The sequence below is a fragment of the Neoarius graeffei genome, chromosome 5 (assembly GCF_027579695.1).
Source record: "Neoarius graeffei isolate fNeoGra1 chromosome 5, fNeoGra1.pri, whole genome shotgun sequence".
In the NCBI taxonomy this organism is placed as follows: Eukaryota; Metazoa; Chordata; class Actinopteri; order Siluriformes; family Ariidae; genus Neoarius; species Neoarius graeffei.
Window position 1 is genome coordinate 76,559,414 of NC_083573.1, and position 15,421 is coordinate 76,574,834.

Genomic DNA, 15,421 nt, shown 5'->3' on the forward strand with positions numbered 1-15,421 from the left:
GTTTCCCCCTCCTGAGGTGCCGGACGGTTTGCCAGAATTTCCTGGAGGCCGACCGATAGTCCTCCTCCATGGCCTCACCGAACTCCTCCCAGTTCCTAGTTTTTGCCTCCACAACTGCCTGAGCTGCAGCACACCTGGCCTGCCGATACCCATCAGCTGCCTCAGGAGTCCTGGAGGCCAACATAGCCCGATAGGACTCCTTCTTCAGCTTGACGGCATCCCTTACTTCCGGTGTCCACCACCGGGTTCGGGGATTGCCGCCCCGACAGGCACCAGAGACCTTGCAGCCACAGCTCCGAACACCCATGTCGACAATGGAGGCAGAGAACATGGTCCACTCAGACTCAATGTCCACTGCCTCCCTCGGAAGCTGGGAGAAACTCTCCCGGAGGTGGGAGTTAAATACCTCCCTGACAGAGTGCTCGGCCAGACGTTCCCAGCAGACCCTCACCATACGTTTGGGCCTGCCAGGTCTGTCCGGCTTCCTCCTCCGCCATCAGATCCAACACACCACCAGGTGGTGATCAGTTGACAGCTCAGCCCCTCTCTTCACCCGAGTGTCCAAGACATAGGGCCAGAGATCAGATGAAACGACAACAAAGTTGATCATCGACCTCTGACCTAAGGTGTCCTAGTGCCATGTGCACTTATGGACACCCCTATCCTTGAACATGGTGTTCATTATGGACAAACTGTGACTAGCACAGAAGTCCAATAACAAAGCACCACTCGGGTTCAGATCAGGGAAGCCGTTCCTCCCAATCACACCCCTCCAGGTGTCACTGTCGTCGCCCACATGAGTGTTAAAGTCCCCCAGTAGGACACTGGAGTCCCCAGTCTGAGCACCTCTCAGTACCTCTCCCAGGGACTCCAAGAAGGCCGGATACTCTATACTTCTATTTGGCCCATAGGCACAAACAACAGCAAGAGCCCTTTCCCCGACCTGAAGGTGCAGAGAGGCGACCTTCTCATTCACCGGGGTAAACTCCAACACATGGCGGCTGAGCTGGGGAGCTATAAGCAAGCCCACACCAGCCCGCCGCCGCTCACCATGGGCGACTCCAGAGAAGTGGAGAGTCCAGCCCCTCTCGAGGAGCTGGGTTCTGGAGCCCAAGCTGTGCGTGGAGGTGAGCCTGACTATCTCTAGCCGGTACCTCTCGACCTCCCGCACAAGCTCAGGCTCTCCCCCCCCCCCCCCCCCCCCCCAGCGAAGTGACATTCCATGTCCCAACAGCTAGCCACTGTGTTCGGGGATCAGGTCGTTGAGGCCCCTGCCTTCGACTGCCACCCAATCCACACTGCTCCGGCCCCCTACGGCTACCTCTGTGGGTGGTGAACCCACAGGAGGTTGGGCCCACGTCACCACTTCAGGCTGAGCCTGGCCGGGCCCCGTGGGCAAAGGCCCAGCCACCAGGTGCTCACATACAAGCCCCAACCCCGGGCCTGGCTCCAGGATGGGGTCCCGGCTGCGCCATACCGAGCGACATCACGGTCCTTGATTTTTTTCGTTTCCATAAGTTTGGTGAACTGCTCTTGGTCTGGCCTGTCACCTAGGACCTGTCTGCCTTGGGAAACCCTAACAGGGGCGTAATGCCCCCAACAACATAGCTCCTAGGATCATTCAAGCACACAAACCCCTCCACCACAATAAGGTGGCAGTTCTAGGAGGGGAGTTGCAAACATAATGTACAGATTTTTTTTTTCATTTTTAAGGGTTTTAAGGATTTTAAGGCTCCTTTTGATCAGTTTTGCGATTATTTGTTGATGGCTTTGAATTCACAATGATGAATGAACTTCAAAATCTTTTTTAACAGAAGGCTGGAAAGGTTTTGAATAAATAAGTCAAGGCTGTTCTGTTTTTCCAAAGTTCTGATTTAAATATTATGCAACTTTTTGCTGAAGACTCTATGCAAATTTTCCTGTTAGGTTTGTTCTAATGTTCAAAGTTAGAATGGTTTATTGTCGCAACAATCAATCAATCAATTAAAAAAAAGATCACAAGTCAAGGCTTTAGTCAGAAAGATGGGATTAGAGTATATAGCAATGGAAAATATTAAGAGACCACTTTTAATGGTGGTCACACTGTGGGATGGTTGAAAGCATTTAAAATATGGTCCATTTCAAGGGCCAATGGTAGTTAATTATATTTGCTGTTGTTCTTAATCTAATTAAAATACTCTAAATGATCTTGCACCTCCATGCACAGGGCACACAGTCCCTATTTTATAAAGGTTGTTTTTAAAAAGAGCTACAAATGGCCTGTACTGAAGAGTCTGAGCTAATATTAAAACTTTGTAATCCAGTATAAGTCAGTTCATAATCCATACCCTAGTTGTAACATCATCAAGAAAATTCGGCCATTTCTCACCACAGAAGCAACTTAGGTGCTTGTTTAGTCTCGAGAATGGACCACTGCACATCACTTCTGGCAGGTCTTCTCTGCGTGCCATCCAACCCTTGCAATTGATCCAGAATACAGCTGTACAGCTTGTGTTCACTCTTCCCAAGTTATTCCATATCAGCATTCCCTCTACTGTAGTTGTCCACTTCATTTAAAACACAGATGATCAATGACAAATCCAAAAAAATGACACCACACCTAAACAAAGACACTTATCAAACCCTGCTAGAATGACGTGATCTGACCCACAGTTCCTCAGGATACAAGAAAGACGTGCATTAAGACTCTGTACTGCCACCCAGACCCAGGACTATCACTTCACCAAGCACTTAAATAATCCATCCATCCATTATCTGTAACTGCTTATCCTGTGCAGGGTCATGGGCAAGCTTGAGCCTATCCCAGCTGACTATGGGCAAGAGGCAGGGTACACCCTGGACAAGTTGTCAGGTCATCGCAGGGCTGATACATAGAGACAAACAACCATTCACACTCACATTCATACCTACAGTCAATTTACAGTAGCCAGTTAGCCTAACCTACATGTCTTTGGACTGTGGGGGAAACCAGAGCACCCAGAGGAAACCCACACAGACACAGAGAGAACATGCAAACTCCACACAGAAGGGCCCCCATCGGCCACTGGGCTCGAACCCAGAACCTTCTTGCTGTGAGGTGGCACTACCACTACCTGCTAACCACTACACCACCATGCGGCTACACCTAAATAAGCTCTCATTTAATTTGGTGGGCCTGATGGTGGTGGGCCTAAGCTCTGGTAATAACGAGAAGGCCAACTTGGAGTTGATTAAAAGCCTGAAGAACTGGTACCAGGAGAACTACCTCCTCTAGAACATCAAGACAAAGGATTTGATAGTGGGCTTCAGCATGAAGCAGGAGAGGAGCTACCACTCCCTTACGATTAATAGAACCCCAGCAGAGAAAATGGACAGTTTCTGGCATCTTGGTATTCACATCACACTGGACCTGTCATGGTACTGTCACATTAAAACTTCCCTCTAAGCTGCTAAGGAGCTGTAAGGAGCTTCTGCTCCTGCACCATTGAGAGCATCATGACAGGAAGCATCATAGCCTGGTTTGGGAACAGCACCAAGCAGGATACATGGGCTCTCTAGAGGGTGGTGCAATCAGCTGTGTGGACCATCCTCACTCAGCTCCCTGACTTGCAGTCTATCTACAGCAAGCAGTGCTGAACCAAGACCAGGAAGCTAATGAAGGACCTCAGCCATCCGAAAAATGGATGTTGCAGTCAGGAAAGCGCTTCTGCTCCCTGAAGGCAAACAGAGAGAATGAGATGGAGCTTCTTCTCACAAGCCATTCTGGCCCTTAACCAGTACAATACCTAGGACTAGGCCTTGTATTTGTTTGCACAATGCTCACACTCCCTACAGTCCTGTTTATTGTCCAGTATTTATGAATATTTATTGTATTTGTTAGCCATTTCACTGACTCAGCTCAATGTTGCACAGCATTGTATTGCACAAATAACTGCAAATATCTATGCTTTACCCCTTCCATGGTCCATACTTTTTTTTGCCATCTTTTTTTTTCTTCCCCAATTTTCCTTTCTAATTTAGTAATGGCTGTAACTAGTAATTAGACACCTCTCCCGTCTCACATGACAGCTACCAACCGGGGCAAAGGTTATCACATGCATCCTCCAAGGCATGAAGCTACTTCACTAAAAGGTGGATTTTTTTTCTAACCCTTTTTACTAATCTTTACAAGGGGTGCCATTAATGGTGGAGGGCACTGTATATTTGTACATTTTTCTACTTCAATACTAGTAATTTTTTTTTAATGTAAATTATGTTTTGTAAGTCAACTGACATATTGTACCATTTATAGTTGTGGGTGAGTGACCAATAGAATTTGAATTTTTCACTTGTATGTTTTTCTTGCTGTACTAATTTCAGTTTAACTTGATCTTAGCCCATGATCTGTCAGGGAAGATATGAGGATATTCTTTTGATGGAGACTACAAAGCAATTTTGAGAGTCACTGTATATTAGTGTAAATGTTGTCTAGCTCCAGCATGTCAAAAAATAAATTAATTTAAAAAGCCACATGTACCTAAAGTTGTTCTTGGCCTTGCTGTTGAATTCAATTTCCTATTTCAGTGTAATGAAAATCATAATCAGTAACATATCTGGCAATTGTAAAGTAAGCCTTGGCGCTGTGAATGACATTTTATTTCATGTCTCTATAGGTCTATGGGCCTCTCCTGAAGAGATACACAGATCTGGAAGAGAAGATTCTCAAGCACACAACACAATGAATGATTGAAGTCACTGAGTATCTTTACAGCGTCTTTGTTTTTAATCAACCATGAACAGACGTATAAAGGACGCTGCATTGGATTTCTGCGTGGGGATGTTTGTGCACTGATTCTCTGGATGACTCACACTGTTCAGTGTTAATTGTGGGCAGGAAGCAGCACATTATGATCATTAATTTGGTTTGACAGGTTCAAATCTATCACCACATCAGGTGTAAATATTAAGCTGCTATTATGTAACATGATTCCAATACAAGCTGTGAAATGAAGGAAAACAATTGCTGATAGAAGCTATTTGACTCGACCTCTCCTTCCTCTTTCTGAGATGAACCACAATTATTTTCTATTTAGATGTGCGTGTGTGTTTCACTGATACTTTGACCTAAGGCTTCTATTAATAATAATCCATCTGCGTTTCACACGTTCCCACTCACTGACACCAGTGCGCCTCAGCTGCCACTTTAAATCAATTGGTCATTAGTCTTCAACCCCAGCCTTCACACTGCTAAATGTGAAGTGTATAATAGTGTGCATGCATTAATGTTGCACTTCTGCAGAGCACTGTAATGTATTTAAGGCTACGCATGGTGCATTAATTAAGATCATCACTTTACCACTCTTTACAGATCTTTGGATCATGTGTTCCACTTTTTAAAAGTGGAAAAGCCCCAGGAGGCATTTACAGGTGCTGATGATGACCTATTGGTGTTACACAGACCCAGCCATGAACAGTGTAAATAAACTGGTGAATATACAAAATTGTGAATGGTGATGACCCAGATACCTCAAGATATTTTTAGTTTTGTCGCATATGTTTTCTCTGCTTTATTCCTCTCTCCAAACTAGACATCATCAGGATATTAGATTCACTTTGTGAAACCATTTATTATAAAGTGACAGGCCATTACAAGTTGTTCTCTATATAATATGGTACATCAACTTTAGTAACCAAAGATTTTCATTCTATGTTTATTGTACACTGCACACAGAGGAAGATGGGCTGATTGATTTTTCATCTTAAAATGAGACTCAGTGTGTGAAATGTTTTTCATCTCATCATCTAGAAGAATTGCATTAAATCAATTAAATAGCTGGGAATGACACTCTCATATCACTGCAGTGACATGGCCACTCTGATGGCTTTTTCTTCTAGCCATCAAAGTCTCTAGGGAAGAATTACACTAGTGGTTTCCTGTTGTCTTCTACTGGATTATTATGGAGGTTTTTTCTCCCTCTCAACCATTCACACCTATGGGCAATTTCAAGTAGCCAATTAACCTAACTGCACGTCTTTGGATGGTGAGGGAAACCGTAACACCCCCACACAGACCATGCAAACTCCACATAGAAAGACCCCCATTGGCTGCGAGGTTCAAACCCGGAACCATCTCACTGCAAGGCGACAGTGCTAACCAATGCACCACTGTGCGACCCCTATGAATGGCTTTATAGAAATAAAATTCCCTCAACATTTTGTACTTTAATTTGTCAGTTATGGTTTTGTATCTAATCCAATAAAAGTATAATTGTTTTAATTCTCATACTGTTTGTATTTTGTTCTAATGCAATTAGTAATCCTATAGATTGGAAGATGTATTAAAGGAGTAATGAGGATGGCGGATTATGGATTGTGATAGAATTGTTGTAGTGATACTCATGCAATCAAGGGACTAAAAGCTTTCCACATGGAAGCATTTGGTAATAAGCTACTATTTAAGCCACTAATGTGGGTAATTGAAATGCAAATGTTGCTTCTCTCTTTTGCTCTCAGATACACACATACAGTAAACATGTACAGCAATGCATTATATATCAATTGATTAATATATAGAGATATAAAACTTTTCCTATAATAAATTATTTTTTCTTGTGATGTGCTACAACAGTGAACACTGAGAAATTATGCATAGAGTGTAAATGAACACTGAATGAGAACACCGTGTGTGTGTGTGTGTGTGTGTGTGTGTGTGTATTTGAGCTGTAGCATGTTCAGACTTCTAGACATGGAGTGGCAAAGGAGATTTCTTTTTTTTTTTTTTGCTTTAATGCAGCACAATAAGGTCATATTCATTAACAGCATAACTAGGTGCTTTTATTGTGCTGCATAATGCAGTTACGGTGTTCATAGTAACTGCTTTATCCTAGTTATAGTCACTGTAGTTTACATAACAAATGTGTTTATATTTTTGGAAACATTACTCTTCATTAGAAAACATCATGAGCAGTTACCAACAAAATAATGGCTGAACCTTCATCATATTGGTGACTTGATTCATATAGTTGTATGCAAAGTTTTGGGCATCCTTAGGTAAATTACATATTTTGTTGATTTTTTTTAAGTGAAAAGAAGTAAACACAAGATCTTGGCAAACACTTTTTAAAAATAAAATATGTCTGCAAATATTAATGCACAGTAACTTTATATTTGATGAAATAATAATAAAGAAATAGTAATTGTGACATATGCAAATATTTTAATGCCCTACTAAATCATGCACAGCATGTTTAAGATATACCTATATATTTTCAGTGATATTTATGTTAGGGGACTGTGATGGTCACTCCAAAAGCTTCACACTTTGAGGTATGTTTTAGATCATTGTCCTGTAATTGTCTCTTTTCAGCTTCACTTTCTTGACTGACCATGTCACATTTGCTTCCAGAATTTGTTGATCTTTACTGGAATCTATTCTTCCATCTATCTGTGCAATGTTTTCTGTGCCACCGGCCACCGCACAACCCCAAAGCATAAGAGATCCACCCCGTGCTTAATTTTTTACAAGACGGTCTTTTCAACAAATGCTACTCTTTTTTTTTCCTCCAAACATATCTTTGGTAATTGTGGTTGAAGAGTTTCATTTTTACTTCATCAGCCCATCTCTAAAATGCTTCCCGCGCCATGCAATCGGGTGCATTGGGCGGTGCCGATCTCCGTTTCCATAGCCCTTGGCCTCTCGCCCATACAACTAGGGTTACAGTGGGGGGCTAGTCCTCTGGTAACTGCAAGAGTTTGAGAGTTCTTCAGCCCATAGCACTTGTTTACAAAGTGCCTCTGGATACATCAGATATTGACTTTTGTGAATAGGCTTCCTTCTGATGACTCTTCCAGGGAGATCATGTTTGTGCAAGCAATGTTGTAGAGTAGAAGGGTGCATCACAACTCCTGTGCCAACTAAACCTTCCTGTAGATCCTTAGGGATTTTTACTTTGTTGTTCTGCCCAGCAAATAAGCAATTCTTTGTGAAAGTTTTCTTTGTCTTCCAGATCTTGCCTTGACTTCCACAGTTATTTATAATGGAACACTGCTATGGATCATGTCATTGGTGGAAGCAATAAAATCAATCAATAAAATCATTTTTAAAATCAATATTTTGGCTCAAATTATTGATTTATTTAGTAAGTAGACATCCAATAAGTGGGATAATGTACAGCAAGCTGGATATTATTGCAAATAAACCCCTTCAGGGTGATTCAAGGTCCTCCATGACCCTGTTGGGTTTATTTTGCAATAATGACCATCTTGCTGTAAATTGTCCCTTTCATATAAACTTGCTGCAGAGTTTCTTCTTGCCTCTTTTCACTTCAAAAAATCTATAAAATATGTAATTTGCCCAAATTTTGCATACAACCATATCCAGCTCTGGAAAAAATGAAGAGACCACTTCAATTTTTCTTAAAACAGCATCTTTATGTACAACCCCAATTCCAAAAAGGTTGGGACAAAGTACAAATTGTAAATAAAAATGGAATGCAATAATTTACAAATCTCAAAAACTGATATTGTATTCACAATCGAACATAGACAACATATCAAATGTCGAAAGTGAGACATTTTGAAATTTCATGCCAAATATTGGCTCATTTGAAATTTCATGACAGCAACACATCTCAAAAAAGTTGGGACAGGGGCAATAAGAGGCTGGAAAAGTTAAAGGTACAAAAAAGGAACAGCTGGAGGACCAAATTGCAACTCATTAGGTCAACTGGCAATAGGTCATTAACATGACTGGGTATACAAAGAGCATCTTGGAGTGGCAGCGGCTCTCAGAAGTAAAGATGGGAAGAGCATCACCAATCCCCCTAATTCTGCACCGACAAATAGCGGAGCAATACTGGGTGCCTGTGATCTTCAGGCCCTTAAGGCCAATTTATGCTGACAACCCAGTCCTCGCAGACGGTGTCGCAGATAGTGTCTGCGTAGCCCCCCCACCTTCGCAGACGCTCTGCGCGCACCTCCCAAAAATTGTGACCACCGCAGAAGCGTCGCAGACAGCGTCACAGACAAGAGGGCTCTGATTGGTCCACTCTACATCCGCTGTACACGCACTTCCGCTTCACTACTTTCCCGGTTTGTTTTGTTTTCACGACTGGCATTTTTAAAAACACGAGCGAAGATGGAGCAGCATGAAGAGCGGTTGATTGAGGAAGTACGTACATCTATACGACTCCAATTCTAGTCATTATAAAAAAAAAAAGTTCTAGTCATTATAAGTAACCGGAGGATAAACACTCCACTAACCACACCCACCAACTACTCCTAGCAACTTCGCGGCCCCTTGCGTTGTGCCGGTGAATAACATCGCACACGCCTATAACTCCCCGCTCAACAATAAATTACAACTGTCTGCGAAAAGCTACAGTATCTGCGAAAGCCTTGTCGCAAGAGCATGCAGAGGCCTTTAGACGGCACTGCATCACATACAGGCATACTTCTGTATTGGAAATCACAAAATGGGCTCAGGAATATTTCCAGAGAACATTATCTGTGAACACAATTCACCGTGCCATCCGCTGTTGCCAGCTAAAACTCTATAGTTCAAAGAAGAAGCTGTATCTAAACATGATCCAGAAGTGCAGACGTCTTCTCTGGGCCAAGGCTCATTTAAAATGGACTGTGGCAAAGTGGAAAACTGTTCTGTGGTCAGACGAATCAAAATTTGAAGTTCTTTATGGAAATCAGGGACACCGTGTCATTCGGACTAAAGAGGAGAAGGACGACCCAAGTTGTTATCAGCGCTCAGTTCAGAAGCCTGCATCTCTGATGGTATGGAGTTGCATTAGTGCGTGTGGCATGGGCAGCTTACACATCTGGAAAGACACTATCAATGCTGAAAGGTATATCCAGGTTCTAGAGCAACATATGCTCCCATCCAGATGACATCTCTTTCAGGGAAGACCTTGCATTTTCCAACATGACAATGCCAAACCACATACTGCATCAATTACAGCATCATGGCTGCGTAGAAGAAGGGTCCGGGTACTGAACTGGCCAGCCTGCAGTCCAGATCTTTCACCCATAGAAAACATTTGGCGCATCATAAAATGGAAGATACGACAAAAAAGACCTGACAGTTGAGCAACTAGAATCCTACATTAGACAAGAATGGGTTAACATTCCTATCCCTAAACTTGAGCAACTTGTCTCCTCAGTCCCCAGACGTTTACAGACTGTTGTAAAGAGAAAAGGGGATGTCTCACAGTGGTAAACATGGCCTTGTCCCAACTTTTTTGAGATGTGTTGTTGTCATGAAATTTAAAATCACCTAATTTTTCTCTTTAAATGATACATTTTCTCAGTTTAAACATTTGATATGTCATCTATGTTCTATTCTGAATAAAATATGGAACTTTGAAACTTCCACATCATTGCATTCCGTTTTTATTTACAATTTGTACTTTGTCCCAACTTTTTTGGAATCGGGGTTGTATGACAGCCATTTCATTTCAGTTTATGTGCTGGAATTCCAACACAAGCACATCTCATTTTACTTAATGAGGTACTGATTAGCTGATCACCTGAACCACATCTTATTTAATGAGGAAAAGTATAAAAACTGTGGCAAGAGGATAGTGTGCTCATCACTATCCTCTTGCAATAGGACCAGATTGGATGGTACAAACAGTGCTAGTAGTACCTTAAAATTAATTGGAATACAAATATATCTATTCATCATGCCAAAGGAGTTAAAAAGAAAAAAAGTTTTGAGTAATAAAAAGAAGGATTTGATTCTGGCTTTACTGGCAGAGAGATACAGTGAGCATCAGGTTGCTTCCATCCTCAGAATTTCAAAGATAGCAGTTCAAAAGGACAAGGTCAAGCAGCAGACACTGGGGACACAACATTGCAGACTGGCAGAAGGTGAAAATGACTCTCCACTGACCGGGATGATTGTCAACTCCTTCGAATGTCACTCAACAACCACAGAATGACATCAAGTCACTTACAAAAAGAATGGCAAATGACAGCTGGGGTTAAGTGCATGGCAGGGATGGTTCAAAACCGGTTCCTCCGGGTTGGGTTGAAGTCATGCAAAACTAGAAAAAAGCCCTTCATCACTGAGAAGCAAAGAAGATCCAGGCTGGGGTTTATTAAAGACCATAAGGATTGGACCACAGAGGACTGGAGTAATGTCATCTTCTCTGATGAGTCCAATTTTCAGCTTTTCCCATCACCTGGTCGTCTAATGGTTAGACAGAGACCGGGAAAGGCCTACAAGCCATATAGTCACTACATTTACATGCACATAGAGAGAATCGAATTTCTGCCGTTGCTCGACTGAAATCGAAGTTCAAAATGCCATGTATACACCTTAATTCGGCTGAAATTGAACCGAACTTGATTTCTCGGAATCGAGCTACACGACCTAGTTTATGCGATTTCTGCCGAGCTACTTTGTGCATGTATACCCTATCGAGCTAGTTGTCGAGCTACTTCCGGAAGTGACGAGTGACGAGGCCACAAGCGGGAAACACAACAGCCTCGGTCGGCATGACAACAGTAGTAGCGAGCAGCAGAAGAGGTCAGGAGGAACAAACGAAGAAGAGAAAATGGCGATGTAGAGCTCTCTGAAGTGTGGGTGGAGCACAGAGGACGGCAGGACAAAGCTTCTGGTACTAATAGGCTTTTTATTGTCAGACTTTTCAGTTTAACAGCCTACTTTTATTCTTGAGAGAAAAAAAACACACACACACACACACACGCGCGCGCTGTGTTCTAGTCCCGGGATGAGCTGTCCCCTCTGCTCTCCCTCTGCCTCCTTAAATAGGGCGCGGTTACTGGGAAGACACACAAACACAGGTTAATTACTGTCAGGTGTAGTGATTCTGCCACTCACCTTCCCTGGCTCCGCCCTCCTGTCACAGACCGGTGCTTGACCACGCCCCCACTGCCACAGGCAAGCAGAAACGTGCACTTCTGGAGCAATGAGGAGACAGAGTTCATGCTCATTCAGCTTAAGGAGTTGAATATATTAAAATTCATGGACGGGAGAAAAACGCACAATGGAGAACACGGAACTGATAACTTTGTTTACACTCTTGAATAGCTCTTCTTCATGACGACAACCGGAAGTGTACCAACACGATGGGGCGTGTTGCGCCACCTGTGGCTCGGGTGCACAATGCACCTCACACAATAACCCGATTTCAGTTGTGTGCATGTACGATTGGATTTCTCTGGCACCCTGCTGGGACCTTCAGCTCGATTACCGACAGCAGCTCGATTTGGATGTGCATGTAAACGTAGTCACTGTCTCGCACCCATTGTCAAATTTGGTGGAGGATGGGTGATGATCTGGGGGTGCTTCAGCAAGACTGGAATGGGGCAGATTTTTGTTTGTGAAGGACAAATGAATCAAGCCATATACAAGGTTATACTGGAAGAAAACTTGCTTTCTTCTGCTCTGACAATGTTTCCTAACTCTGAGGATTGGGTTTTACAGCAGAACAATGCTCCATGCCACACAGCCAAGTCAAATCAAGATGTGGATGGAGGACTCCAAGATCAAGACTCTGTTATGACCAGCCCAATCTCCAGATCTGAACCCCATTGAAAACCTCTGGAATGTGATCAAGAGGAAGATGGATGGTCACAAGCCATCAAACACAGCTGAGCTCATTGTATTTTTGCACCAGGAGTGGCATAAAGTCATCCAAGAGCAATGTGAAAGTCTGGTGGAGAGCATGCCAAGACGCAGGAAAGCTGTGTTTAAATGTCAGGGTTATTCCACCAAATATTGACTTCTGAACTCATCCTACGTTCAAACATGAGTATTGTGTTGTTTAAAATCGAATATGATCTTGATTTCTATGCATTATTCAAGGTCTGAAAACACTTAATCTTTGTTATTTTGACCAGTTGTCATTTTCTGCAATGAACTGCTCTAAGTGACAATATTGTTTATGGGGAATTTGGGGGAAATGTTGTCAGTAGCTTATGGAATAAAACAAAAATGTTCATGTTCCTCAAACTCATATCTATAAATAGTAAAACCAGAGAAACTGATAATTTTGCAGTGGTCTCTTAATTTTTTCCAGAGCTGTGTGTATGGAGATTTTGTCTGTATTTTTCCTGTTTGGAAATTCTTCAGAACAATCTGAGATGTTTGTCTTTCAAAAATGAGGCAATAACTTTCTTTTGGCAAATCTGTCAGTGAGAAAGCAATAGACACTGCTGTCACTGGTCTTTCTGTCACAGATGGTGTGTGTTACCAATTGCTCATTTCCACTGTGAAACTGCAGCAGATGCAGTCGTCCTTGTGGATCTACCATTCAGAGCAAATATAGAACATTCTTTATCTGTATGAAATCAAAACACAAAAAGAGTATCAGAATTCATGAAAATGTAAAAGCACCATATAATTATGACTGTGACCTTTCAACTGGCAAATCATTTTATCCTAAAGAATTTACAAGTGGACCACAATGCAGTACAAAGGTTATGGGTCTTATTGTAGTGCCAGTTCTTGGGATTTGAACTCACAACCTTTTGATTGTCAGCACAGAGCTAAGCACTAAGACATCACTGTTTATGATATCATAATGATCTACAAAGATTAACTGGCAAACTTCAGGGTGAGGTTTACTGGTTCAGCTGCAAGTTCTTGGCCACAGAATTTCATACATGTACAAGATCGTGGATTGTTTGATACACAGCTGCCAAGAATGTTGTTTTAACAAAAGGATCAGCTAAATAAGGGGGAAAAAAATCTAACCAACGAAACTAAATATAGCCAGTTTTATTCTCACTCATTCTGCCTCTCATTCACACACAATGGCCGTGCACTACTGGCTGCATCATAGGGCATAGGCACAATGCATCAGTATACAATCATATGAATAGGTCTTTCACCGGGTGGCACGGTGGTGTAGTGGTTAGTGCTGTTGCCTCACAGCAAGAAGATCCTGGGTTCGAGCCCCGGGGCCGGCAAGGGCCTTTCTGTGTGGAGTTTGCATGTTTCCCCCGGGTGCTCCGGTTTCCCCCACAGTCCAAAGACATGCAGGTTAGGCAAATTGGTGACTCTAAATTGACCGTAGGTGTGAATGTGAATGGTTATCTGTGTCTATGTGTCAGCCCTGTGATGACCTGGCGACTTGTCCAGGGTGTACCCCGCCTTTCGCCCGTAGTCAGCTGGGATAGGCTCCAGCTTGCCTGCGACCCTGTAGAAGGATAAAGCGGCTAGAGATAATGAGATGAGAATGAGGTCTTTCACCACTTCATCAACTACATCAACCAATTGTAATCAATCATATTACTACAGTTCATGTAGCCTGAAAATACGCTTGTGTACCAAGCTGTCCTATTTTAATTGAAATGGTCTTGAAATAGTCTTGTTTTGTTGGCAAGTAATTTTGCTTCTTCCTAAAAATAAATAGGTTTAAATTAAACAGAATTATCTGCCAATAGAACAAGAATATTTCAAGCTTAAAATGAGTAACTGTCTAGAAAAAAAAAGCCTAATAATCATATTTGTTGTATCATAATCTCAGTGTGATATATCAGATACATTAGTTTATGTTAAAGGGGCGGTGCGGTGGTGTAGTGGTTAGCGCTGTTGCCTCACAGCAAGGGTTTGAGCTCAGAGGCCGATGAGGGCCTTTCTGTGTGGAGTTTGAATGTTCTCCCCGTGTCCGCGTGGGTTTCCTCCGGCTGCTCCGGTTTCCCCCACAGTCCAAAGACATGCAGGTTAGGCAAATTGGTGACTCTAAATTGACCGTAGGTGTGAATGTGAATGGTTGTCTGTGTCTATGTGTCAGCCCTGTGATGACCTGGCGACTTGTCCAGGGTGTACCCCGCCTTTCGCCCGTAGTCAGCTGGGATAGGCTCCAGCTTGCCTGCGACCCTGTAGAAGGATAAAGCGGCTAGAGATAATGAGATGAGAATGAGGTCTTTCACCACTTCATCAACTACATCAACCAATTGTAATCAATCATATTACTACAGTTCATGTAGCCTGAAAATACGCTTGTGTACCAAGCTGTCCTATTCTAATTGAAATGGTCTTGAAATAGTCTTGTTTTGTTGGCAAGTAATTTTGCTTCTTCCTAAAAATAAATAGGCTTAAATTAAACAGAATTATCTGCCAATAGAACAAGAATATTTCAAGCTTAAAATGAGTAACTGTCTAGAAAAAAAAAGCCTAATAATCATATTTGTTGTATCATAATCTCAGTGTGATATATCAGATACATTAGTTTATGTTAAAGGGGTGGTGCGGTGGTGTAGTGGTTAGCGCTGTTGCCTCACAGCAAGGGTTTGAGCTCAGAGGCCGATGAGGGCCTTTCTGTGTGGAGTTTGAATGTTCTCCCCGTGTCTGCGTGGGTTTCCTCCGGCTGCTCCGGTTTCCCCCACAGTCCAAAGACATGCAGGCTATGTTAATTGGTGGCTCTAAATTGACCGTAGGTGTGAATGTGAGTGTGAACGGTTGTCAGCCCTGTGATGA

At 42.7% G+C, this 15,421-nt stretch overlaps 1 protein-coding gene across 4 annotated transcripts in view; it reads left to right on the forward strand.

Moving 5' to 3' along the window:
* Positions 1 to 15,421, forward strand: part of xylb (xylulokinase homolog (H. influenzae)) — a 180,577-nt gene that overhangs the window by 148,664 nt on the left and 16,492 nt on the right. For 2 of the 4 annotated variants that reach the window (XM_060922422.1, XM_060922425.1), the window contains one exon: positions 4,632 to 6,241. The exons of 1 other annotated variant lie outside the window; for it this stretch is intronic. In XM_060922422.1, coding sequence (XP_060778405.1) covers positions 4,632 to 4,700 — 69 coding nt within the window. In that variant the 3' untranslated portion in view covers positions 4,701 to 6,241. Of the gene's footprint in view, positions 1 to 3,999; positions 4,377 to 4,631; positions 6,242 to 15,421 lie in introns of those variants that run through there. One more of the 4 variants, XM_060922424.1, reaches the window with a different exon arrangement.